The 25492-nt window shown below is 41.8% G+C and overlaps 1 protein-coding gene and 2 long non-coding RNA genes across 3 annotated transcripts in view; 1 reads left to right on the plus strand and 2 right to left on the minus strand.

The window, feature by feature from the left end:
- UBAC2 (UBA domain containing 2) overlaps nucleotides 1–20329 on the minus strand; it is a 106289-nt gene extending 85960 nt beyond the window's left edge. Inside the window, exons 1-4 of the mRNA XM_030036667.2 lie at nucleotides 20189–20329; nucleotides 8915–9042; nucleotides 1707–1826; nucleotides 1167–1273 (exon numbers count right to left, since the gene is read on the minus strand). Coding sequence (XP_029892527.1) covers nucleotides 1167–1273; nucleotides 1707–1826; nucleotides 8915–9042; nucleotides 20189–20219 — 386 coding nt within the window. The 5' untranslated portion in view covers nucleotides 20220–20329. The remainder of the gene's footprint in view (nucleotides 1–1166; nucleotides 1274–1706; nucleotides 1827–8914; nucleotides 9043–20188) is intronic.
- Nucleotides 20330–20432: 103 nt separating this feature from the next.
- Nucleotides 20433–23756, plus strand: LOC115350742. The gene is made up of 2 exons (XR_003926583.2): nucleotides 20433–20607; nucleotides 23526–23756. It is a non-coding gene; the product is annotated as an uncharacterized LOC115350742 (long non-coding RNA).
- On the minus strand, nucleotides 21202–23455 carry LOC121233799. The gene is made up of 2 exons (XR_005933967.1): nucleotides 22164–23455; nucleotides 21202–22001 (listed from the first exon to the last, which is right to left on the minus strand). It is a non-coding gene; the product is annotated as an uncharacterized LOC121233799 (long non-coding RNA).
- Nucleotides 23757–25492: the final 1736 nt, after the last annotated feature.

Consider the following 25492-nt stretch of genomic DNA (forward strand, 5'->3'; position numbering starts at 1 on the left):
TATTTCATTCAACTAAAAACTTCTTTGATGCCAGTTTCTAACTGACAACATTCTGCAGCCATAGATGAAAATACCATCAAAAGGTATAATAGTCAAACTGTTTATTAGTTCCCTGTGGGTATGATGTGCACATTTATTACACCCTACTCTTGCACACAGTATCTTCTTACACAGATGAATATACTGAATTTGTCCAGACACACTACCAGGCTATGTCCCAGCAACAAACCTCAAGGTAGCAAATGTGATGAGTAACTGCAATACTACTCAAGCTTTCAAGTCCTTTTGAATACTCAAACACTACAAAAAACATATCTTTATAATGTCAAACACACATTATTTCCTCCTTATTAAATCAGTTGTTAGCTACTTTCAAGGGACACATTAAAAAGGCAGAAATAAAAAAAGCCTAATATGGTGTTAAATATTAAAAATCTCGCTCCAAGAGCTTTTATTATTACCTGAGAGTGTGCGACACATGAAAATTCAAGTCTGTATGAGGCTGATCTCACCTGTCAGAAGCTTAACCACAAAGGCTCTGCAAGCTCTACAGTTCTACTGTAACATGAACATCTCTTACTAAGTGCAGAAATCTCAAATATACGTTACGCAAAACTGAACCACTAAATATCTTAAGGCTTTAAGAACTTCAGATGCAAGCACTAAATGGAATAACATGCTCTAGCAGTAAATTTTTGAAACACAAACATACAAAATAACAGTATGAAATGCATATAACTAACTGCATATGCATTTAAAAGTGAACATGAAGATATGAATTACAGTTGTGCTGTCTTTGTGATTTAAGAAAGAAATCAGCCCCAACGTGATTTCAGTTTTCAGATTCAATGAACTGAACAAAACGAAATATGGCAATAATTTGTGCACTGTAAGCCGTATTTCAATCATGCTGACAGTGGAAATGGGACTAACAGAATGGAAAGTAATCATTATATGGATAAATTATAAATTAATTAACCACAGATCACAACTAGGAAATGAATGTTTGAAAATATAATAGTTGTGCCAAGAACCTTTACACTGTAGCTCAAGATTAAATTTAGTTTGAAGGGTTACATGAAGAAAGTTTTTTTTAAGTTAATATCTGCACAAAATAATCCTTTGAAACTGTATCTAAAATAACCAATCCATTTGGAGCTACTTACAAACCAGAAGGCAAGCTGTTGATGGTGATGCCAAATATATACTGAGCGACTTCTACAAGGAGAAGATCAAACAAAGCTGAGAGCATCCAAGCACCCAGTAAAAAGGACTGGAAAGAAAAAGTTTGATTTGAATTAATTCAACAGTTTAAAAATAAGGTTTTAATGCATCTCTAAATAAAAGAAAAAACAAGAAAACCACTATACTAGTTCAATTAAGACAAATAAAATCTTTAGCATAACATAATTCCAGATCTACACATCTAGATACTGAAGAATGGTTAGATTTGTTACCAAAATTAAATTGTATGGGTCTGATAACTTTCAACTGACACAGCTGCAAACTTTAATTAGAATAATCTATTGACTACAAGATATTATCAATATAAATTTAGATTTATGGAAACCAAACTCTCTTTAAAACCCTTTAACATATATCTCTATACAAAATGTCAGTAATGAAACTGCTATATTAATCCAAGAATACAAGATTCTACACAGTGTAGAAAACAGTTTGTTTAAAAAAAAGTAACTGGAACTTACTGAAAATTTTCTGCTGCCGTATCTTCTTTCAAATATTCTAAAGTTGTAAATGAGCAGACTGCTGCAGAATGTGTCTTTCAGATCAAGACATATTGTTCTCCCACATACAAGTCTCCAAATCTAGGAGGTTAAAGATTGCCATGTTAAGTCTCTCTTCCTTCAAGGAAATTCTTTACAGAATTTGTGCTCAGAGTGAAAATAAAATACCGAAGTCAGATAACAGAAATGCAGTAAATTTAAGGAGGGAAGTAAACAGAGTAGAACGTTATGGAGAGTTCAAGAAGTCTGTTTAAAAACAAAATATTTTCAGGGAAGAGGTCTACCTGTTATAATAAATCTACAACTGAAATAAAGTCAAATACATTTTTATGTCCCTAGTTCACATTTACAAATAAAAATGGAAATCACAACCCTAGTGAATTGTAGAATTACAGAAAAAAAATATTTTTGAAGCGACCTCCAGATACCAACTAGTCCAGTGTACTGCTCTAAGCAGGTCTAATCAGATCGGCCTCTCTCAGCCAGTGTTCGGCCACCCCCGTGGTTTAAAAAACTAAATCAAATCCCTACATCTAGGCAGAATTTCCCATGTTCTACCTTGCGTCCACTACCTCTTGCACTACCTCAGTGCACCTCCGAGCAGAGTCTGGCTCCAGCTTCTCTATAGCTTCTGATCAGGTACCTGTAGACAGCAATAAGGTGTCTTCTCTTTGCCTTCTCTTCTTGAGGCTGGATAGACCCAGTTCTCTCAGCCTCTCCTTGCGTGTCATGTGCTCCAACCCTCTGACTGTCTTGGCAGACCCGTTCCACCGTGTTCATATCTTTCTCGTACCGAGGATCCCAGAACTGGGCACTAGTGAGACCACGTCTAGAGCACCGTGTCAACTACAGGAACAGAGTCACTTGCCTTGACCTACTGGCCACGCTCTCACTAATACAGTCCAGGAGACGGCTGGCCGCCTTGGCTGCAAGAGCGCACTGTTGCCTTCTGTCATCCACCAAGATCCACAGGTCCTTCTCTGCAGAGCTACTTCCCAAGCACTCACCCCCACCAGCCTGCAGTGTTGCAGCCTGGGGTTATTCCATCCCAGAAGCAGGACTTTCCAATTCACCAAGTTCCCGTCAGCCCATTTCTTGGGCTTGCCAAGGTCTCTCTGAATAGCAGCCCTGCCTTCCAATATATTCCCACCAATGTTCAATCACCCACAAACTTGCTTAAAGTGCACTTCGTCCCATCATCCAGGTCGCTAATGAAGACACTAAATAGTACTGGTCCCAGTACTGATCTCCGAGGGGCCCTCCCCTAATTAATACCTGCCTAGTGGACTTTGCACTAATGACCATAACTCCACTGAGAGTCCAGCCAATTTTCCACCCATCTTCTTGTCCAGTTACTCGGTACATACCTCACCAATTTGTCTTCAAGGACACAACGGGAGACTGGGTTAAAGGCCCTGCTAAAGTCAAGGTATGCAAAATCCATTGACTCCCCCTTGTCCGCAGCACCGCTTGCCTCAACGAAGAAAGCAACCAGTTGGTCAGGCATGCTTTCAAAGAATCATAGAATGGTTGAGGTAGGAAGAGACCTCTGGAGACCATCTAGTCCAACACCCTCACTCAAAACAAAGTCAACTAGAGCAGGATGTTAACTGACCATATCCAGCCCGGTTTTGACTATCTCCAAGGACAGAGACTACACAACTTCTCTGGGGAAACTGTTCCTCTGTTCCATCAGTCTTACAGTAAAAAAGCTTTTTCTTTAAATGGAATTTCTTGTATTTCAGTTTGTGCCCATTGCCTCTTGTCCTTTCACTGGGCCTGGCTCCCATACCTTCCCATCAGGTATTTACACACACTGGTGAGATCCACCCTGAGTCTTCTCTTCTGCAGGCTAAACAATCCCAGCTCTCACAGTCTCTGCTCATATGCCAAATGCTCCAGCCCCTGACCATACTGGTGGCCTCTCTGCTGGACTCTCTGCAGTATGTCAAGGTCTATCTTGTACTCCAGGGCCCAGCATAAGGGACAGCACTCCAGATGTGGTCTCATCGAGGCTGAGAGGAAGGATTGCCCCACCAGCCCTGCTTGTGAGGCTCCTCCTAATGCAGTCCAGGATGCTGCTGGCCTTTTTAGCCACAACGCTGCATTGCTAGCTCATGTTCAACTTGGTCTCCAGTAGGACCCCCAGGGCCTTTTCTGTAAAGCTGATTCCCAGCTGGTCAGCCCCCATCCTGTACAGGTGCATGGGGTTACTACTCTCCAGGGGCAGGACTTTGCAGTTGCCTTTGCTAAACTTCATGAGGTTCCTGTTGATCCTTTTCTCCCCTGTGGCAGCAGAACTAACTGGTGTATCAACTACTCATCCAAGTTTTAAATCATCTACAGGCTTGTTGAGAGCATACTCAGTCCTGCTGTCTAGGTTATAAACGAAGACACTAAACAGTATTGGCCCCCCTATTCATCCCTGGTGTACACCACTAATGACTGGCCTCCAGCTGGACTTTGTGCCACTGATCACAACCCTGTGAGCCCATCAGTTCAGCCAGGTTTCAGACCACTGCTCATTTATCTTGTCTGTACTTCATCAGTTTGTCTAAGGATGTTATGGGAGACAGCGTAAAAAAGCTATACTAAGGTCAAAATAAACAACATCCACTTCTCTGCCCTCACCCACCAAGACGGTAATCTACCTCATCTACAGAAGGCTGTCAGGTTAGTCAAGATTTCCACTTCATAAATCTGTGCTCACTACCCCCAATCACTTTATTTGTTCTTTGGGTGTCTGAAAATGATTTCTAGGAGGACTTGTTTCATGACCTTCCCAGAGATCCACATGATGCTGACTGGCCTGTAGTTTCCCAATCTCCTTTCTTGCCCTTCCTGAAGATAAGAATGACATCTGCTTTCTTCCAGTCCTCAGGAACCTTCATAGACTGCAATGACCTTTCAGACATAATCCAGAGTGGCCTCACAATGACACGAGCCAATTCTTTCAAGACTAGTGGGTATATACCATCAGGTCCCATGGACTTGCATATGTCCAGTTAGTTTAAATGTTCCCCAGCCTGAGTTCCCTTCACCAAGTTTAAGCCTGTGTTGCTCCAGACTTTTGCACTGATCTCAGCAGCCTGGGACTGCTGAAACCAAGTCTTACTAGTAAAAAACCAAGGCAATGCAAGCACTGAATACCTCGCCCTTTTCCATGTCTTCTGTCTCCAGGTCCCCATTCCCATGCAGCAGCAGGCCCACATTTTCCTTAGTCTTCCTTTTGCTGATATTCCTATAGAAGCCCTTCTTGTCCTTCGTGTCCTTTGCCAGATTCAGCTACAGCTGGGCTTTGGCTTGCATGCTCAGACAGTGTCTCCATATTCCTCCCAGGTCACCTGATCTGCTTCCACCTCTTGTGTGCTTCATCTTTATGCCTGAGTTTAGTCAGGAGCAACTCATTCATCCATGCAGGCCTCCTGACGCCTTTGCTTGACTTCCTGCACACTAGATGAGCCATTCTTGATCCTGGAGGACACGATCCTTGAAAACCAACCAGATCTGCTGGTACACTCTTTTTTCTGGAACTGTATCTCATAGGATTCTTCCAAGCAGATCCCTGAACAGGCCAAAGTCCGCTCTTCTGAAGTCCAGGGTTGCAATCCAGCAATTTGCCTTGCCCCTCCTCTCAGGTCCCTGAACTTCACCATCTCATGGTCACTGCAACCAAGGCTACCCCCAATCTTCACATGCCCAACAAGTTCTTCCTCCTTGTTTGTAAGTACGAGGTCCACACACAACATCTCCCCTCGTGAGCTCCTCAGTCATCTGTGTTAGGAAGTTGCTATCAATGCACTCCAGAAACCTCCTGGACTGCTTGTGCTCTGCTGTGTTGCCCTCCCAGCACATATCAGGATGGTTAAAGCCCTCCATGAGGACCAGGGCCTGAAATCATGAGGCTTCTTCCAGGTATCTGAAGAAGGCCTCATCTACTTCTTCATGATCAGGTGGTTTGTAGCAAACACCACCACCAAAGCTGGCTGTTCTGGTCTGCCCTCTAATCCTGACCCATAAACTCTCAACTTCCTCACGTCCCAAGACAAAGCTCTGTGTAGTTCTCTGCTGCTCTTTCACACAAAGAGCAATTCCCCTCCTTGCCTGTCCTTCCTAAAGAGCTTGTATGTGCCTGTTGCAGCACTCCTATCGTGAGCTAACCCACCACATCTCCATGACCACAAAGAGATCGTAGCCCTGTAATGGCATATGACCTTTAATTCCTCTTATTTGTTCCCTATACAGCATGCATTAGCATATAAACATTTCAGAGAGGCACCAAGTCACACTGATTTCCCAGAAAACATGTGGGAGTGTTCCACATAATACTGTCCCATAGGCACTTCCTTATTTATGTGTATACACTTCAAGTAGGTCCTTTTCAGTCTTGTTTTGCTGATTACAAGATCCCTTCTGTTCACATCACCCTGTACCCTTTGCTGGCTAACCCAGTCCACTGCCTCCTCACTTGACTGTAGGTTGTCATCTCCCTCCTGTGTTGCTCCTGTCTTAAAAGTTCTCCTCACCAAGCTGGCCTGCCTGTTAGCAAAGATGCTTTTGTCCCACTTGGTCAGGTGGATCCCATCTCTTCCAAGTAGTTCTCAATCCTCAGAGAGGGTTGCATGGGCACAAAACCCAAAATCCTGTTGCCAACACCACCTGTGCAACCAATTGTGACCCACAGGATCTGTCTACTTCACCTTGGTTGGCTGCTCCCAGTCACTTTTGTGTCCTGCGTGTTTTGAGAAATGTCTTCTAAAAAGATTTGCCCCATGACCTTCCTAGGCACCAAGGTTAGGCTGACTGGCCCGATGTTACCTGGATACTCCTTTCTGCCCTTCCCAAAGATGGGTGTGACATTTGGCTTTCTCCAGTCATCGGGTACCTCCACCAAGTGCCATGACCTTTCAAAGACGCTAGAGAAAGGTCTCACATTTCCAGCACCTTTGGCACCCTCAGAGGTAACCCATCTGGGTCTCATTAATTTACGTGTGTCATTTTTCTCAATGGTGGATACTGGTTCACTCTCACAGACTCTGCTAGGAGGCTTAGGGACCTTGGAGGCCTGAGGGCAAAACACACTGGTACAAACTAATAAATATATCTGCCTGAATACCTCAGCCTTTTGCATATTTCTTATCACTAGGTCCCCTGCCACTATGAGGACCGGGCACACGCTCTCCTTAAGCCTTTCTTTTGCTGCAGATGTACTTACAGAAACCTTCCTTGCTGCCCTTCATCTCCCTCGCTAGTTTCCAGCTCAGCTTTGGCTCCCTGCTCCCTTTCCTAAGCCACAGCCTGCTAGGCATTTTCCCCTCTGTGGAAGTTCAAGTGCCAACACACTGCCTGAGCCTTACGTTTCTCAAGGTCTTTAGGCCTCTAACTTCCCCAGCATACCAAAGGACTGAACAAGAAGAAAGAAGTGGGACCTCACCATTCTAGCTGTCCCATGTCAACATGCCCAACATTAAAACGTGACCTTGTAGCTGAACATTTCATGATACGCATTAACTGAATAGCCCTCACATAGACCATGGAAGTCTTCTAAGCCTAATTGCTCTTTACTTTAGTCAGCTTAAAAAATACATAGGTCTAATGTAATCAAGATCTTCATTTTACACACCGCATCTTCACTGCTCTTCGAGGATCCCCTTTACGGAGACAAAGACCTTTTAGTTTTGGGCAGTACATATTTTGCCTTCCAAATTAAATGTACTCTTCTTCAGCTGCATGCTTTATTTCCTATGCTCTCTACCAGCTTTAACAAGTGTTAATATCCAATATCTGAAATGTCTGTTCAGCCCCTGAAAAAATTCCATTCCATTAAACTCATCCCTGCAGATGAATTTATTCTAAACAAATTTTCTTTGAAGTGTTCTCACTTGAATATTAGCATCAGACAGGAGTTAAATGATCTGCTCTCCTTGATCTTAGAGGTACACAATTATATATATATATATATATATATAGCTTACTCCAAAGGCTATGACAATAAATGAAACAACAATTTCAGGAAAGAAAAAAACCCAAACCCACAAATTCCCCAAAGCACCACAATAAAAGTATCATAGCTTCTACAGATACCTGTGAATGTTTATGCTTAAGACACAGTAAACATGGTTTCTTTGAATAAAACACAGCTACTACTGTTTTTCAGCAGATCAAACAAATGAAGAGACAAGTCTTCTAAAGACAAACTGCAAAACAAATAACCAAACAAACCCCAAACCCACAAAATTTCCATTTAAAACTTCAATAGTTTCTCAGAGTTTCTCCTCCCCCTCTGCAAACACTTGGTTGTAACATTTTTAAAAGGCAGATGTTAATTTATGTGTTTTTGCTGCACAGCATTAACAAGACACTTGGAAAATATGAGCAGTGCTCTTGCAGAGTTGTAATCTACCTTATTACAACAAAGCTCTCGTTCTTGACAAGAAAGACCACAGAAAGTGCAACAACAACTATCACTAGCTAGGTCTAACAACCTTTTAAGGCTTGTAGGCTACAGTTGACATTCTCGAAGACATTAAGTTGACTACATACTTTTTTTTGATGTAACTATAAAACATGTGGGCTAAGATAATTACAGAGGCCTTTGCTGACCTTTCTCTGTTGAGACAAACTCACCCATCACTTGGAATCTTCAAATTAGAAGCAGCAGTTCTATTCAACAGGCAAGTTTTAGTTTCCCACAACTAACTAGAACAGAGGTTACAGAGTGAAAGTTACGGCCTCTGTGTTAAAATAAGTCATATATAATCGGAGTACCCAACCACAATAGCCCTCTTCAGCCTCAAAACCTAAGCACAATAAGATATTGATATTAATATCAAAATACTTCTATTATTACACGGGTTAAATCACAGTTCATTCCCAGCAAGTATCCAAATGCCAGTGGCTGAAAGGAAAAATGATACAAACCCAATCATTTCCCAGACAAAAGAAAGAAGTGAAAAGCTATGTTGATTGTTTCAGATCAGCTTTTCTCACTTTTTCCAAAAAGTGGCATACTGGGGTGACATAAAAAAAGGTAAGAACAAGCTGGTCTACAACAGTGAACAAAGGGAAAGAACCAGAGGAGAAACAGACGGCGGGAGGGCGGGGGGGAGGAATCGCATAGAAGAGTGTAGTTTGCAGTCTCTTTCCACACAAAATGAACTAAATCTTACCTGAAAATCCTCTTTTATAGCTTGAAGGTTATATGCAAAGAACTTCTGATAATGTTGGAAGAGCAGCGTCAATAGAATCGAGATGGCACTTGGGACTAGTAACAGACTCTTTGACAAAGGTGCTTTATCTTAAAGACAAAGAACAAACAAACAAACAAAAGCCATTTCAGAGAAAAGTCATTTAAATGACTTGAGAAATGTAATTTTAAAAGTGACATATTTAAACAGGGGATTGGAAAACATAATACCAGTGGCACCACATTGACTTTTTATCTCAACAACTTCCCAAATTCTCAACAACTTGCAAATAGATAGGAAAAACACACCAACCAAAGGAAGTCTTTAGAGATATTAATGACAGTTAAATATTAATCAGACATTTTGTTTTCAACAGTCTCTCATGAAATTAATTGTTTGGCTCTAATTAAACCAAGCTCTCTGCACCCATAGAAGTCATACCTTCCTATGCAGCCCTCCTAAGGCTCAATCATGTTTCAGGAAATAAAACAATCACTCTTTTTCACTAGCAATATATACATGCACATCTAGTTAAAACAAATAGCTTTGTTTCCTTCATGTTAGGGATTACAATTAGCTTTTTTTCTAGAGGCTATGAAGCAGGAACCACCTGAATAAATTGACTTTCCCTTCACCACACTTGGATCCACTGTTCAAGGAAACATAACTACGTTAATTTACATGACATTCATCTTCCTTCCATTCAATCATTACAATTATTAATAAAGAAATCAATAAAATCAGGACATTTGTGAAATCAGAACTTCTTTCCCCCAGTAGCATAACTTTCAGAGGACACTTAGAAGAAAACAAGCAGAGAACAGAGAAATCTGCAGTACACGTTTACTAAAAACTGCCAAGTGGAGTATCCAGCAGGAGTATACCCAGCAATTCATCCTAAGCTGTTGGTGTAGCTGACGCAACAAAACACAAACTCTTGCCCAACAATTCAAGCAAATACAGAAACTCTGAAGTACTATTTCGTCTATGACTTTTCTCCTTTTCACACATGCAACCTGAATCACATTTACTTCCTTCCCAAACATCCCAGTTATAGCACAGAACCTACTGATTTTCAGACAACCGCTTTTTTGCAGGGTATTATGAAATCTGTAGCTCTGTTGTCATTGTTCTTAGATAACAAAAGAAGCAATAAGACTACTTTAAAAGTACTAATGGGAAGAAATGAGCAGGAGCACAGGAAGAACAAAACTGCATTAAAAAAGTTTAATACAGGAGACATTTAGTACTTGTCTAGATAAACTGACTACCATGAATGATTCCATCAACATCTGCTGCACAGCAGAAGAGCAAACTGCTATAAAAGGAAGATGGTAATAGGCACCAAAGCCAAGATTTTAATCATGGCACAATCCCACTGCCATCAAAAATATGGTTCTTACTACATAATTTAAGCATGATCTTCATCCAAGTTCTAACTGATGACATCAAGAACAACTTTGATGGGCCCTGTTAGCTGTTCTCAGCTCACACCACCTTGAAGTCTGCAGTCTTCTGATGTTCACCATGTGAAGAATACATCTCTTCCTACATGTATCGTAACGTAAACCTGTACTTAAAACTCTTCTTTCAGTCCACGACCGTATCTTTTGAGTTCATTATTTACAGATTCACTTTCCTTACTCCATTTAAGCAACTAATGCCTTGAAGAACTATACTTTTCTAAAAATTAGACAGTGACTTGGATTGACACAGGTTAACATTACTCTGCTAACCATAAGCTCTACTTTTATAATTAGATTTTTTGTGTGACACACATCAGGAGGGCAGAAAGCCTGGTTGAATTTTTTTAATGCAAGAAAACTATCCACCTTTCAATTTAGTATCTTTCTTTGGATTTCTTTGCTCTCCAAAAATAAGGTCTGTAGTCTTTAGACATCCATTTTTAAAATTACTCATCCCTCTGATTTAGTTGGATGCTTCAAAAAAGTCTGAAGCCATCAGAGTACTGTAGAACACTGGGGGGAAAAAAGACGCTAGAGCTGCCTGAAAGTTACTGTGCACACAATGCACACACATATTCACTTGAAACCTCAGGCAATGCTCCCTTAGTTAACTTAACTTAGTTAACATTTCTTGATGTGAAAAGGTCAGTTTTATAACTAGGATACAAGAGATATTTGAAAGCACAGTCTAAATCAGAACAATAGTAGTAGTCACAACAGTAGACATTTCTGAACCAAAGTTTGATAAAACCTGTTATTTTACTATCAAATACATTTACGTTATTTCATGAGTTTAAATAAATTTTTAGAAGAACTCATTAATCCTATAATACTTTTCACATAAGGATCACATTACCATAAAAAACATGGCAAGCAAATAACTAGATTTCCCACCATGACTATATATTTCTATACAGGTTTAATATTTAGATTTAGATTTTACTGTACTTTTCATATCATTAGATCATTTTTACATTACAGGTAATACACACTTGAAATACTTTATCCTATCAAGTTCATTCCTAATTTGAATACATTCAAAAATAACCAACAGAACCTTATCTGTTTTCTCCAGAAGTGTGAACAAATATTTTTATTATGAGCCTCCTTCCAGCTTAGACACTTTAAACCTTGTTATAGAGGAAAAGTACTTATTTTTAAGCATGTCATCAAGTGAAAAAGCACAGAAGTAACTAACCCATTAATGTGACAGTCACCCACAGGGAACATCACATGAGTAATGGAAACTTCTACTCTCAAGCTTATCAAAATGTTGTCATGTTAGGTAAGCTTCTTCTTGTCCAGTAAACTTGAGAAAGATGAACTCTTCCAGATAAATAATGCATCTCCTGAAATGTTTTTTCCAAGTGTTTCACTGTACAATGTAGTAGTTTGCTTTACCACTCAACAGCATATAGATCCTTATCAAGGACTGCTGTGAGGTCACCAGTGAAGGAACGACCCTCCCACTGCTGTGGAATGTCTCAACCGGTAAGACCAAAAATGACTATCGATCCCAGATACTGCACAATCAGGCATTCTGACACCCATTCTGACATTTACTTAGAATGTAAAGGCAAAATTTAGAAAGCAAAGTTAATTCTAGTCGAATGGATATGCAACCACGTGCAGGATGGAAACAGGTTCTACCAGCCTACCGGGATACCAGTACCTACTGGCAGCACCAGTGTAAATGTGCACAAGGAGAAAAGCACAGTGCCTCTATACCACATAAAGAAAGCAGAATGAAAGGATAAACTCTTATTTTGACCCTGAAGAGTTAAAATACATCAAATACTATCTTCAAAGGCCTTGGAATAAATTTGCAACCCCAAAGTACTCCTTAAGTGGCAATTCTTTCAAACAACAGGCAGAAATAGCTTTGGTGCTGCAACACACATACTGAGCTTCCATCTAAGTGAACAGAGAAGTTTTGTAATAACCAGCAGAACATGCCCATACTATGATGAAGAACAAAGAACTAGCTTTCACTAGATCTTTGCTTCCCCCTCGTGCAATGGAGAAGTTCTCCCCAAAACTGCCCTAATAATCTCACAGCCAAGCACCCCGACCTTTGTGCTACCACTGTGCAACATGAAGCTGATACTAAAATGCGACATGAATAAGAAAACTACCTCTAAGTCTCCACTTTCCACCCTTGCACTCATTACAAAGCCTACAAATCCTCTTCTTCCACGACCTACTACTTTTCTGGCTGCCAGTACCACTTTCAAAGTACAGAGAGTTAAGGAATAGATGTGTCCATCTGTCATAAACAGAGGGGGAGGTTTATGGCACAACTGCTCAGGCAGTTGCAGCTTCAGAAGCCACCACTGCACTAATGAGAAGACGAAAGTTGTGGTAGCAGCAACAGCTACAGTTTTTTAAATGATTTCCTGTTCCCTGCCTGTTCACCGCTCACAGGTGAGGAGAGATAGCAAACGAGCATGTCAAAAGAGGCAGCCAGACCAAGCTAGTTTCAGAAGGGCTTTTTGGGGAACAACTTCACGCACTGGACTGCTATTCTGGGCCTGAGACTCAAGCGTTGACTTGGGAGAGGTCCTCATTGCCAGCACCAGCTGATGAGCAGTAGCTGCAGAAGCTCAAATTAGCTCAGGACATTTTTTGTGGGGATCCCTACTGAGCTTACACCACAGCTGCAGACAAAACATGCTGTGGTTTTTCTACTATCATCTGCAAACTTCCCAAACCCAGCTGCTATGAGGCAGACACGCCACTTTCATACAGATAATTAACTGTTGGGGGATATGATAATGGCATGAAATATGCACAAACCATTTTTTAGTGTTGATACACAAGATCTGTGAGTCTTTTAAACCATAACTGATGCACATCTGAATGCACAGTACTTCCCAAATGCACTGACAGAATCTGTATTTTGGGTGGTTGTTTTTCCTGCGTTAAGGCATCATGCAGATATTCATCTATTGTATTCCAAGATCTGTCCAAGAACCTGGAGGACGTTCACCAACCAACAGTGACATTTCAAAATGGTCAGAGTTTTCAAGGACTCTTGCCTACTATTCTCCCTTCAGAAGCAGGTTTGCTGCACATCAAACAGCATGAACACCTCCTCCTGAATGCTTGGAAACCTTGCTTGCCCTTTATTGTAATGGTCGACGAAACCCACTGACAGATATGCAAATCTCAATAGTAACTTTTAAGTGCTTCCTAGACACCAACGTGTGCTTTTGGGAGACTGGAGCAACCTTACTAGATCTGAGGAGTAAAAGCTTGTCATTATTATAACCACACACAGAGTCCTGAACACTAGCCGAGAACGAACGACAGCGTGCCATGGAGGGAAGATGACAAGAGATCCGGACACATGCAATACTGCTTGAGGAATCTGGAAGATACCAGGAGACTGTGTGCTGAGTGGTAGGATGGAATTTAACCATATGATGATTTTTTAGAGTTTGTTCAATCCAGTATAAGTATTTTCCTAATACTTCATCCTTTGAAAAAAACCATGCACTACCAGAGGACCCTGCAAAAGCAGTGAAGTTACTGCTTGCTGAAAGTATTACACAACTGAATGAAGTATTCTGGGACAGGAAAGCAGCTCATGCCCCTGCTCTAGGCACAGAGCACAGACACAGGAAGGGGATCCTGTGTTCAGACTGTCACTTCACAGCATACTCTGGTGGTTAATCATCGTGATGCCTGCAAGTGAACACAGTAAGAAGAGTATCACTGCAGGAACAGTTTTTCATCAAATGCTTATAAACTTAATGCAGAAGCTGAGAGGTGAAGAACATTAGTATATATATTCCGAAAGTCAATAAAGAAACCAACTGTGATTGTGCTTTAAATCTTTAAATTTTTAAAAGGTGCTGGTAAGACTTCAATCAAACCAGTTACCTATACATTTACTGTTTAGAAAACTACTGATTTTAGCCTGTCACAAACTATAAAAGAACGAGCCACTACAAAAAGAAAAAAAAAGGGGGGAAGAAAACCTTTGTTTCTAAAAGAAACATATGAAAAGAAAGTGAAAAGGGTTGAAGTTAACAAAAAATGCTCACCTTGTTGAGCAACCTTTTCTTCCTCCCAACCACAAAGCATATTACCATATTACTATTAATAGCCACTGTCAGAAAGACCGGGTATGGCTACACCACAACACCACATGGAGATCCCCATGTTAGCTTGAAACGAGGTAGCTCTGCAGCAGCAGCAGAATAGCCACATTTTTGTGGCGTTCAGTGCATGGCTAATCGAACTGGTGTGGCTATGCTGCTCCAAGGACTCAAGCTAATATTTTGAACCAGGTTGCACTGTGGCATGCTGATGTACAAGCTAATTTGTTTTCCCATATAGTACTGTACTGAGTAATATTGTTATGCACAGAAGTCTGATATATTCAATACATACTTACTTTTTCCTTCAGCTGCGCCACAAAGCATCAACTTACATACCTTTATTATTTTTCTGACACCCGCGCACAACACGGTTCAGCCTTGCAGGTTACGCAAGCAGAGGAGCACAGCGTTCCCTTCTTGCCTTGGGGATCTTTAACAAATTGCTAGCACTGCAGTACAAGGTTCACGGAGAGGTAAAAGCATAAGTTGCATTAGTGGAACTGCTTGCATGCAAGTTCAAAGGACTCTACTCCCTACTACTACAAGAAGTAGCTTGTGTGTAGTAGGCAAAGCAGCCAAATATTTTCCACATGTAGCAAGTGGATAGGCTTTAAAACACGGACTCAGATTTTACCTTAATAAAGACTAGCTCTAACAGGCTTTCCTACTATATTCATGTGCAGTATTGCACATAGCATGAGGAATATTGGGAGGGGATATTACAGTGTCTGCAGAAAAGTTTGGTGTTAGTCTTACAGGTTTACGTTGTTGAAAAGGCCCTGCTGTCTTATAATGGAAAGCCTCCTGCGTGTCATACTTTGCTCCTGGGACGCAGCACGCTAGCGAACAAGCACCAAATAAGCAGCACTACAATAAATCAAACGGACAGCCCAGTTTCAGTCTTCATGCACTCACGCTACCCTTGGCGGAGCCACTGAAGTGTTTTAGCAGCATTCTTCATGGGACTCAAGTTGCCAGCAGACTGCAACACAAGAAACCAGTCTGGGTCCGGCACCACAGCCCACCTCTCAAGACCGTCCTTAAAGCCAGGTGCTGCAGCATGCTTCCTGAACACACTGCAATATTGTTTTACAAGTCAACTCAACTGGATTAGTGTCTTGCTAAGTCATTTGAGTACGCCTGTGCTGTGCTTCCTATTATCCAGAGTAATTGCCTTCCCCCCCCCCCAGGGCATACCAGCTCCTCCAATATTCCAGTTAACAGAAACAGTTTCCCTTAAGAAGGGCAAACTGGTTTTGTCCTTTTAAACGGTGTTCTTCCTTGTTTGCCGACTTCCATATCTCCTAGTGGTAACATGCACCAGGTACGTTTATTTTTACATCTCCTCATCCAAAATTGTGTGTCATGCACTGAGTAGGTGTGTTATCAGCTCCCAACACAGTCATCATCTGCTACACCTGATACTGCCTGTCCAGAATTCAGCGTATCACTCCTAGCAAAGGACCTACTTGTCTGAACTGGCTCACATGCACCCAGCGTTGGACAGTTTGTTTGTTGGAGGGGTTTGCTTTTATATATGTCTATTATAACGTCACTTTTCAAGAACCTCTCTGCCTATGCATGTGATTTTAAAGAGTACTGAACAGCAGAAGTAGGATGGGGGATTTATACCAGGAAACTCTTAAAATAGGATAAGAAATACTGGAGAAACACTTTATGTAAGAACTCAACTGCAGTGCTCAAAGTCATGAGACATCTTAAAAGGCACACAGACAAGGTCAAGCACTTCACTACACAGGCTCAGCTATGCAAGCATTATTTACAAGAAAATCTAACTTCAGTAGAGGTGGTCAAACTTACGACGAATACCTGAAGCTGGATCTGTGGTAAAGAACTCACAAGTTTTGAATATTCCTTGGATGAAGACAATATCATCCACCCCACTGAACTACGGAGCCAGGACGTGAAACGAACTTTTCTGTGTAGCCACATATCATAGTGTAGCATCCACTGGCACCCATAGTACAGAGATGATCCACAAAGTCAGTTCACGGGAAGTAATACAGAAATAGTTTGTACTTGCTAATAACTTTGAAAAATACTGTTTGTTCAGCATACTAGTGGTATATTAGCAGAAATAAAATTTGGCCATCAACCAAGCGAAGATCCATGTAACAAAAACAGCCCAAGGACCCATCTATGGCTAAATCTAGATGATGTTTTTTAGGACTGTTTTATCAACTGACTGTAAATAATGCAACAACAACCTTGCCCTGAACGAAGAACAATAACAATCAGGACAGCTACAGTAGATAAGTGGACTTCAGAAAAGCTTAGCAGAGCTATACTTAATCTGTTGTATGTCAGGGCCACCTTGTAATACAAAAGCAAAATGCATTCAGAGTGAACAAACCCAACAGTATTTGTGATCTAGAAATCTGGAAATGCAGCTAGTCAGTAATCTGCACAAACAGATACATAGCTGAACTCCTTTTACTGATGAAATAAAAATACTCAAGTTTTTCATTTACTCAGTCAAGATTTTGTTCAATGCCGACAGCCAAAGATTTTCCCAAATAAATGTTATAAATAAATTGTGTTAGCAGGAAGCTACAGTGTCTTCCTCCCACGTCTCCTAGAAACAGTACATCAGTCTACCAAACTTCAGTCATCTCTTCTGCCACATTTTGTCATATTAAATGTTTGGAATATTAAACAATAATTTAATTTTAGCAAGCACACAGGCTTTTTATTTGAATTATAAGCTATCTTCTCTTGAGCACATACAGTTACCATGTCTGGGACATAACAAAAGACAGAATTGACTATAGGGTCAATCAAAGTTCCATGAATTTTTACAGCAAGAGGAATAACATGTGATGAAAAATGTCCGAAACTTAATATTCTGATTAAATTATTCTATGTAATGAGGGTCAAAGACCAGTTTAAAATGCATATTTAGCAGGAAAATATCCTAATCATCTCAGTCTCCCTGTAGTTTAAAAGAAGAGTTTCGTTTTCATCAAAACATCAAGAGATAAGAGAGGCAGCCTAGAAACACTGAGAAGACAGGATGCAAGAAGGGTAAAAGGGACTAATGCAGTATCAATCAAAGGGAGATAGGCTTCGTAGGACATTGATTACGAATTTGATCTATATACTGCATCAAATAAAACATAAGGATTCTTGAGTTATTTCTCTCATTTAGACCTCTAATGACAACACAGACTATTAAACTGATCTTTATATTGTTTCCACAATCTCCTGGAATTATACGATATAGTCCACTGTTATTTATTTTGGTTTATTCTGAAATTAGCAGAAGAAATAAAACCCAAAGAATTCAGAGAACATGGACAATAATATCCTCCTCCAAGATTCTATCAACCTTCATTAGATTAATATTACCAGATGGAGCAAAAAGTTTATAACCAGCTGCAACTGCGGCCACTGCGAGCCACTGGTTACTCTCCTATCTCTTTCAGAAAAGTAGTAAATGCAATTTCAAGAATTAACTAACTAAGAGAATCTACAAGAACTAAAATACTTCAAATGAGTTAAATAATTATTTAGGTTCTCCTAAGGAGTTTCAAAATCAAAAAGAAGTTTTTAAAAAGGTGAGTAGGCCAAACACAGACTTGCTTCCATAAAACTAGGGACAAGGGTGTCTCTGGCACTCTTGTTAAAACACTTTGCATAAGAAGCCCAGTAAGAATCACGTTACCAAAATGTAGTAGAGCTCTGGCGTCATTTACTGTTTGTTTGTTTTCCAGTTGCTAAAGAGGGGAATTCTGCAGAAAGGAGTGAAAACAAGGTAATGATGAAAACAAGGCAAAAAGAATACAGTAGCCTCTGACACTTCTACCACTGCATCTACGAAGATGCTAAAGCCCTTAATCTAACAGGAATATAATCAACAACTGGGTCACTTTTTAAAATTACCTACAATACACATGGCTAAAGAGAGCTTAGTATTACTAAGTTTTACCAAATGGTATTGTGATATGGCTTTAACCAAACGTTATAGATGTTAAGAAGTCTGTCAGAGTTGGCACACCAGGCTAGAGGAGCCTTCAGTCTGACCCAGCATGATCACTCTTATCGCTCTTGAACCAGGTGTCTGGTTATTTTATCTAGGGTCTCTGATACAGGTCCATTTATCCACCAGCTGTGCCTCAACAATTGTTTGTCATTGCCCTTCTGCCAGAGGTTACTGCTCCCAAGACCCAGGGGCAGAACAGAACATGGACCCACATGTACGTTTCCCTGATGCAACATCAGGCACTGATTCATTAGCTGCCTAAAGCATCAGATTCTGCACATCAGTGACTGAATCCTACATACCTGCTGCTACTGCGGCAGACACTTCAGCTACAAAGGCAGAAACAAAAGTCTGGGGGCAAAGGGATATCTTAACTGCCACCGTTGTGCACCAGGTGAGCGTATGTCACTGCCACCTAACTCTGTGCCTCTACTAGAGTTTGTCAGTGCACCAGTACCAGCCAAGTCTTATTGTGAAAAATGACTTTAGGTCAACAGGTGAGTTCAGTACTGTGTACATTGCACCAGTTTTCCAGAAGAAAAAAATGGAAAAAAAAAAAAAAAAAAGTAAAACATTTACTTTTTGCAGAATGGCATCTTGTCTAGGTTTTTCTCCTAGCACATATATGTTTCTTATGACTCCAGTTTTCCACTCATCCTTCTGATGGACCTATCTTGGAGAAACTTTTAAATACTGACTGTGGCTTTCCACCCATTCAGCTGAACAAGGATACGCTTCACCCCACCTTCCTTCTCATAGAATTATACATAGACACATGCCACCAAAAGGTTGTTCTTCTACAATACCTATTACTGGAGGGGAAAAAAAATAAAAAAAAATAATCAGGAGCTGCGAATCAAGTGCAGTGTCACCAGATCCATCTGCAAAAACTCACCCCCCCTCATTTGGATGCCTCAAACAGAATGCAGCTACAACTAACGCCCCTTCTTAAGCGGCAGACTTACTCCCCCCTTGCTGGAGGGTGCTTTCACACTCAGATTTGGATTTTTGCGTGAAGCACGCAGTTAGTCAGCAAAGTTTTGACTTATCCTTTGTCCCAGCCTGCTCTGTAGTGCCACAGCCCACGCTGCAGCTCTTCGCCGCCGTTCCTAAACGCAGCAGATTCTTTTCCCCGTAAGCAAGCTCAGAAGCAACCCTCGAGGCCTGCGAAGTCCGTCCAGGTACCGCTGGGATACGAAATGATTTACGTATGCCGCACGCAAAAAATAAACAGAGCTGGAAACGTGTCTGCCCTTAAACCTGCCTTGCCAAAGAAGCGGTTTAAACGACAACCTTCTCCCCACGTTAGAAGAGAGTTCCTTCTCCGCTCTGATCGATACCTGTATATATTTTTTCACATATATACCCCCACACACAGAGAGGGAGCTGGGGAGCCGGCCCCGGGACAGCCGGGCCGGGGGAGGACCGCTCCGCCCAGACACAACCCCTCGCCGCCGGCCGGCCCAGGCGGCAGAGCCCGTGAAAGCGGAGACCCCTCGCCCCCCGAGGGCCGCCCGAGGCACGGCCGCGGTCCCGCAGCGCCAGAAGCGGCAAAGCCCGAGTTTAAACGCCAGGCCGCGGTGGAAAGCGGGGGGAGCGAGGCCGGCGGGCCGCCCCGCTACGCCGCCCTCCCCCTTACCCCGACCGTCCTCCCCGGGGCCGCGACGGGGCCGGTACTCACAAAGCCCGTTGGAGCCGGTGCTGGTAAACATGGCGACGGCCCGGCCGAGGCGGGCGCCGCCGGCGGAACCCCCAGAGGCCGGGCGGACCCCCCAGGAACCGCGGCGGGCCGGGGACGGCGCGGCTAAGGCGGCCGCGATGGGCCAAACGCCGCCGTCAGGCGAGCGGCCGGCGCCCCCTGCAGCAGCGCCGGGGAGCGGCTCCTGTCAGAGGCCCTGAGGTACGGGGAAGGGCTCTCCGAAGCTCGGGGCGTAGCCGGGCGGGGATGAAACCCGAGTTAGCCCGCGTGTATGATACCTAATTACTGCTGTCTTTATAATTACGATTTAAATTTGAGATCTGTAGGTGCCTGGGGGAAGCTTGGCTCCTCACGCTCTGCAGGCCTGTGAGAGGCTCGCCCCAGTCTTGGGAGTCCGTGAGGTAAGTGCCGGCTGAGGAGCCGCGGGTGAGCTCTCGTTACGGCTAACGGAGACATAGTCAATCAGGCAGTGGAGTCTGGAGAGCTTTGCAGACGGTCAAATGAAGGTGTCTGCTTTAGGGTGAAATTAATTGCTCCCTAGGCTCCACCGACTGTACTGAACTGATCACCGCTGGCTGTAACGGGACGTTAGACACCTAGTTCTCTACCGACGTGGTAGACGCCTAGTACAAGGTGACCCGAATTCCCGGCTTCATGCCAATAGTGGTATAAGGCTGAAATTTTTCGGGCACCAGATTTCAATGACGTTTCCAAGGGAAGTCATGGTTTACTGAAATAAGTCACGCTAGGCATTTAACAGGTGGTGATGCTCTGCTCTGCTTCACAGGTGTGAACGTCGGGAGGAAACAGGACGAGGTTTGCGCGCTCTGTGTTTGTGCACTTGACAGAACTGAGGGCCTCAAAGTCACATTTAGTTTGCCACGGTACAAGACTGAGAATAAATGCCACTCTAGAACTGGAAAATATGACTTGTCAGCTAGGTAACAAGTTTTAACAGGCCACCACTAGTAAAAACTTTTTAGGCAAGTCATGAATTTGTTAGATTCCATAAAATGCCTTTTAATAGTTACCTTCAAATGCCTTTTAATAATTACATTCAAACGCAACTATTAAATAGCACTTGTAAATGTAAAGACTCCGAATCTCTGTAAACAAAATCTCTTAACACTGCCAAGGGCACATAAAAAGACCTTATGCTTGGGTCCACAAAGACTTAAGCAAAGTTCAGCATATCAGTGTGTAATTTTAAAATGTCTGGCTCCCAGCACTAATTTCAGATTTCTGTCGCTCACTTGTCCACTCTGTACCGGGCCTGCAGTCAGGCAGGTAGGAATGGGATTCACAGTCAGCTCACAGAGCAGGAGGTATGTCTAAACTAGCCAGAAGGAAGAACCAAAGAGATAGCGCACTGGAAATCCTGACTCTCCCCCAGGCTAAGGTTCTTTCCTCAGCAGAGAATTTGAATTGGATTCACAGCAGGAAACCCATCATTGTCGTTGTGTCTTTGGCTACAGACAACTGGCTTATTCTTTGCTGCTAAAGCACAGCTGGAAGAAGTGGTTTGCTACAGAAATTCTTCTTTCTTTCAAACGCAAATGGCTCTGCCTGCTGTATGTTACACATGCAAATTCTGTCTTGCCAGTATGCTGCTGAATGTGCATAATCATACATAAGTCACTGGCAACCCTCATTTCTAAGGAAAGGGAAGGTAAGTAATGCGGTACAAAGCTTATAATAGTTCCAGTGTGCAACCTCATTGGGAAAAGCTTGCGTGCCTCCTGAAGCTTTAGGGATCTAATGAGGTACCCATGGATTAATTAATCACCCTTTTGGACTTTTTGACTAACCTCCACTTAAAGTAATTAAGCCTTATTGTGGATCTGGCTTTCATATAGGTGAGGATAAAACCTGCAAACTTTTCCATCCCTGCCTGTGTAATAGGCTTAGGATTGCTGTTTTGATGCTGCATACAAAGCTCGCTTTTATTCCTTTTCACAGGTCACACAGAATGGAGTGACAGAACAATCATTAATTTAGAGGTTTACAGTCCTGATGGCCAAGAACTAGTGTTGTTCTGTTTTATAAGCTCAGTTTTGAAGATTTCCCTAGATTGATGCCCTACAAGGTAATCATATTAGAGGGGTTCTTCTCAGCAACGTTGAGCACTGGAATTGGATTGAAGTCAGAATCATTAAACATACTAGAGACTTCTGCATGTATTTTGCTGAGTAAGGATGCATTTGGGCAAATATTTAAGAGCTGTTTTGAAAGCAGCTCTGTGGACTTGTTATCGCCGACAGATACAGCAAAACTGAATGAGTAGCAATAGTTGGCAAGTTTCTCCCAACAACATACCAAAATACTTTCAGATTTGTCAGTACTGCTGGGATACAGGGAGCTGGCTCTGAATTTATTTGCCACTGTCTTACTTAAGTCTACAAATATATTACTGAGTCTTTGAAACATCTAATGATATCCCTTGTTTCAAAAAAGATTTATTAAGTCAGTTTTTCTGGGATTAGATCAGATGAGATATGCTATGTGGTTTTGAGAAACTACATACCCCATGCTAGTAATTATGGTTTCACATACTGATTGAACGGTAGGTAGAGGAAATGTAGGTTTTGCCCTCAGATACAGTGCCAAGCAGAGAGGGTTTTTTATCCCAACACCATCAGTGTCAACTGGTAGCTTGTCATAAGAATTACGCAAATTATTTGCATTATTTAAATATACAGTGTTGTCCCCTTTAGAGTTAAATGAAATCATCAGTCCTCATACTTGCCTTGGAACATATCCCAGAATAGGAAAGCTAGCACTTATCTACTAATCTACTCAGAACAAGCTTAGAAGGCTTTGACACTGTTCAAATGTCAGCTTAAATATCTCCATTTGTTTATTACATCTAGTTAGTGGGGTCAATTTGGTATGTTCAAAACAAAGTTATTTAAATTTCCTGCTCAAAAGAAAATCCCAGGAGACTGGAGTTTATATTTCTAACTATTTTCTAACATGATTAGGTTGCTTTCTTCTCTGAACTTGCGATGTTTTTGAACCAACTCTTAATTACTAATTAATCTCTAACAGTCGGATGCTCCCCTGCCATATAGGATGAAGGACAGCAGCAGAGTAAAACAGGGTGGAAATGTAACACCTCGCTCAGGAATTTTCTGTCTTAATTTAGTGCAGGTTAATGATTCTGCAGGTTAATGGCAGGTGGTCTAGTCTCTTTGATGTCTGGGGCTTCCATGACATTCATAGTAGCACCTGCGGTTATTACAATTACCTGAAAATATTAGCAGATACCTGAAAAGAGGTTAATGTTTAACTTAATGATTTCAGTAACTTCTCCCTACAGTTTCCAACCCTTGTCTTCAGTTACAGAAGACTGTAAAGAAGCCGTGTGCCATACAAACCCTACAGAGGAGACTTCTGTGACAGTGCAGCTTGCTGATAGCAGCTTGCATGGGAACAGGAGGAAGGGCAGAAGGCAGGGATTCACTGGGCTGAAATCAGACTGATTGGTCCTGTGCCTTTCCAAAATTAGAGAATTTCTCTCAGAAAGTGAATAAAGCTTTGTACTGCAGCAGACCTGCTGTCCTCTTAACCTGTAGTGGGTTCATTTCTTACACGGATTTTTATTTTTTTAATATAGCTAGAAGATACAGAACATTTTCTAGATTGGTTCTTTCCATGTAGAGCTGGTAGGCTTACAGTTAATGTGAGGAGCATGGAGCGGCTAAAGGAGAAACTTTTAGGTGTTTCTTAAGTACGTTCTAAAGAAGTGTGCAAAGGCAAGCAATCTAATGGAAAAAATGGCAAGACTATTAGGTTTTATCTCTTTTTTTTCCAGTTGATTTTGCATCACACTATTATAAAAAAATGTTAAGAGTGCTCAAAAGTTTTCCATTTGTTATGGTTCTAGCCATTTCAATGAGATGTTTTGCAAAACTTCAATCACCGTGTTAAACCTGAACTCCATAGCGACGTCTAGTAATATGAATATGTGGGTAACTATTGCTTCAGTAACTCAGTTCAAACAGCACTATCTTGTTTTTCAGCTAGAACCCTGGAATGGGAGGCAATGGCAGTACAGTGTTTAAGGGACTGGCTCATCTGGAGCTGAGCCAAGTCACCAGCTGGTGGCTACCAGCAGCCACAAGCTCCTGGTCTTTGCATTGCTCGCCTCCATCCCCAGCCAGGGCCTTTCCATGCCTACTTCAGGCCTTAACCACCTTCCAACAAGTGTCTCTTATTTTGTCCCAGCAAGTCACCAGAAATGTGCTGCATCTGCCACCTTCTGGATTCAAGCCATGCCCCTCAAATGTGGGTGAGACGAGAACAATGGTGCAGTGCGTCCTGCAGAGATGCAGGGAGGAAGCACAAGAAGAAAAGTACTTGCCTGGACCTGTGGAGGCAACGTTGCTTTCTTCTTCGTGTTGTATCTTTGTGGACTGAACGTACACGCTGACAGTTTTATGCTGTAAGTCTTAACCATCGCTTCTCTGTTAACAGTCGACCACATGATCCCAGGCACGGACACCACATGCACCCAGATGTTGGCATCTCTGTGTTCAGGGGCAGCACCAAGCACTTGATCAGCAGCTGTGTCTCTAAATACTTGTAAAACACTCCCTTTAAAGTTGTCGTCCTTAAATTCTTTGTCACAGGAGCCAGGCTATTTACTTCAATGAAGGCTGAGATCCTGTGAAAAACAAGAACATATGGTAGCATAACCAGGAACTAGATCCTAATGCAAACATATTAGGAAAACAAGTTTACAATTTTTAAATTGATTCTGATGTTTCTTAATTGTTGATTTTGATCTCAGTTTTTATGTTTAATGTTCTATGTTCATGTTCCTTTTGACTTGAGTGAGACCTCATTCTTGTGAGAATTAAAAATACACTGGTTCTGCTGCCCTTGGCTGAGCAGCTGTCACTGGATTTTAGATCGCTCATCTGAAGGGCATTAGTTTACTACAAGGTAAATTGCGAAACATCAGTAAGCATCAATAAAATGATGGAATTTAAGGATAGCGCTCAGAAGACCCAATTAAGGAATCCATTAGGAGGGCAAAATATTATGTATAGCATTGCATAATGCAACATACTTGCATATCTGTACTCTTCTATGCGTACTAGAGATCAAGCACTAGCCATCTATTTCAGACTGAATTTATGTCAAAGAGTACCTTTGTGATCTGGAGTATATGCTAAATTACCCAAGATAACTGTCAGCAGTAGCGAAAAATTTAAGCCTGTAAGATGCAGAAAACGAGTTGCATTGTTCCACGCAGGTATGGCTGTGCTGAAACTGCCTATT

Source organism: Aquila chrysaetos, chromosome 14, assembly GCF_900496995.4.
Source record: "Aquila chrysaetos chrysaetos chromosome 14, bAquChr1.4, whole genome shotgun sequence".
Taxonomy (NCBI): Eukaryota; Metazoa; Chordata; class Aves; order Accipitriformes; family Accipitridae; genus Aquila; species Aquila chrysaetos.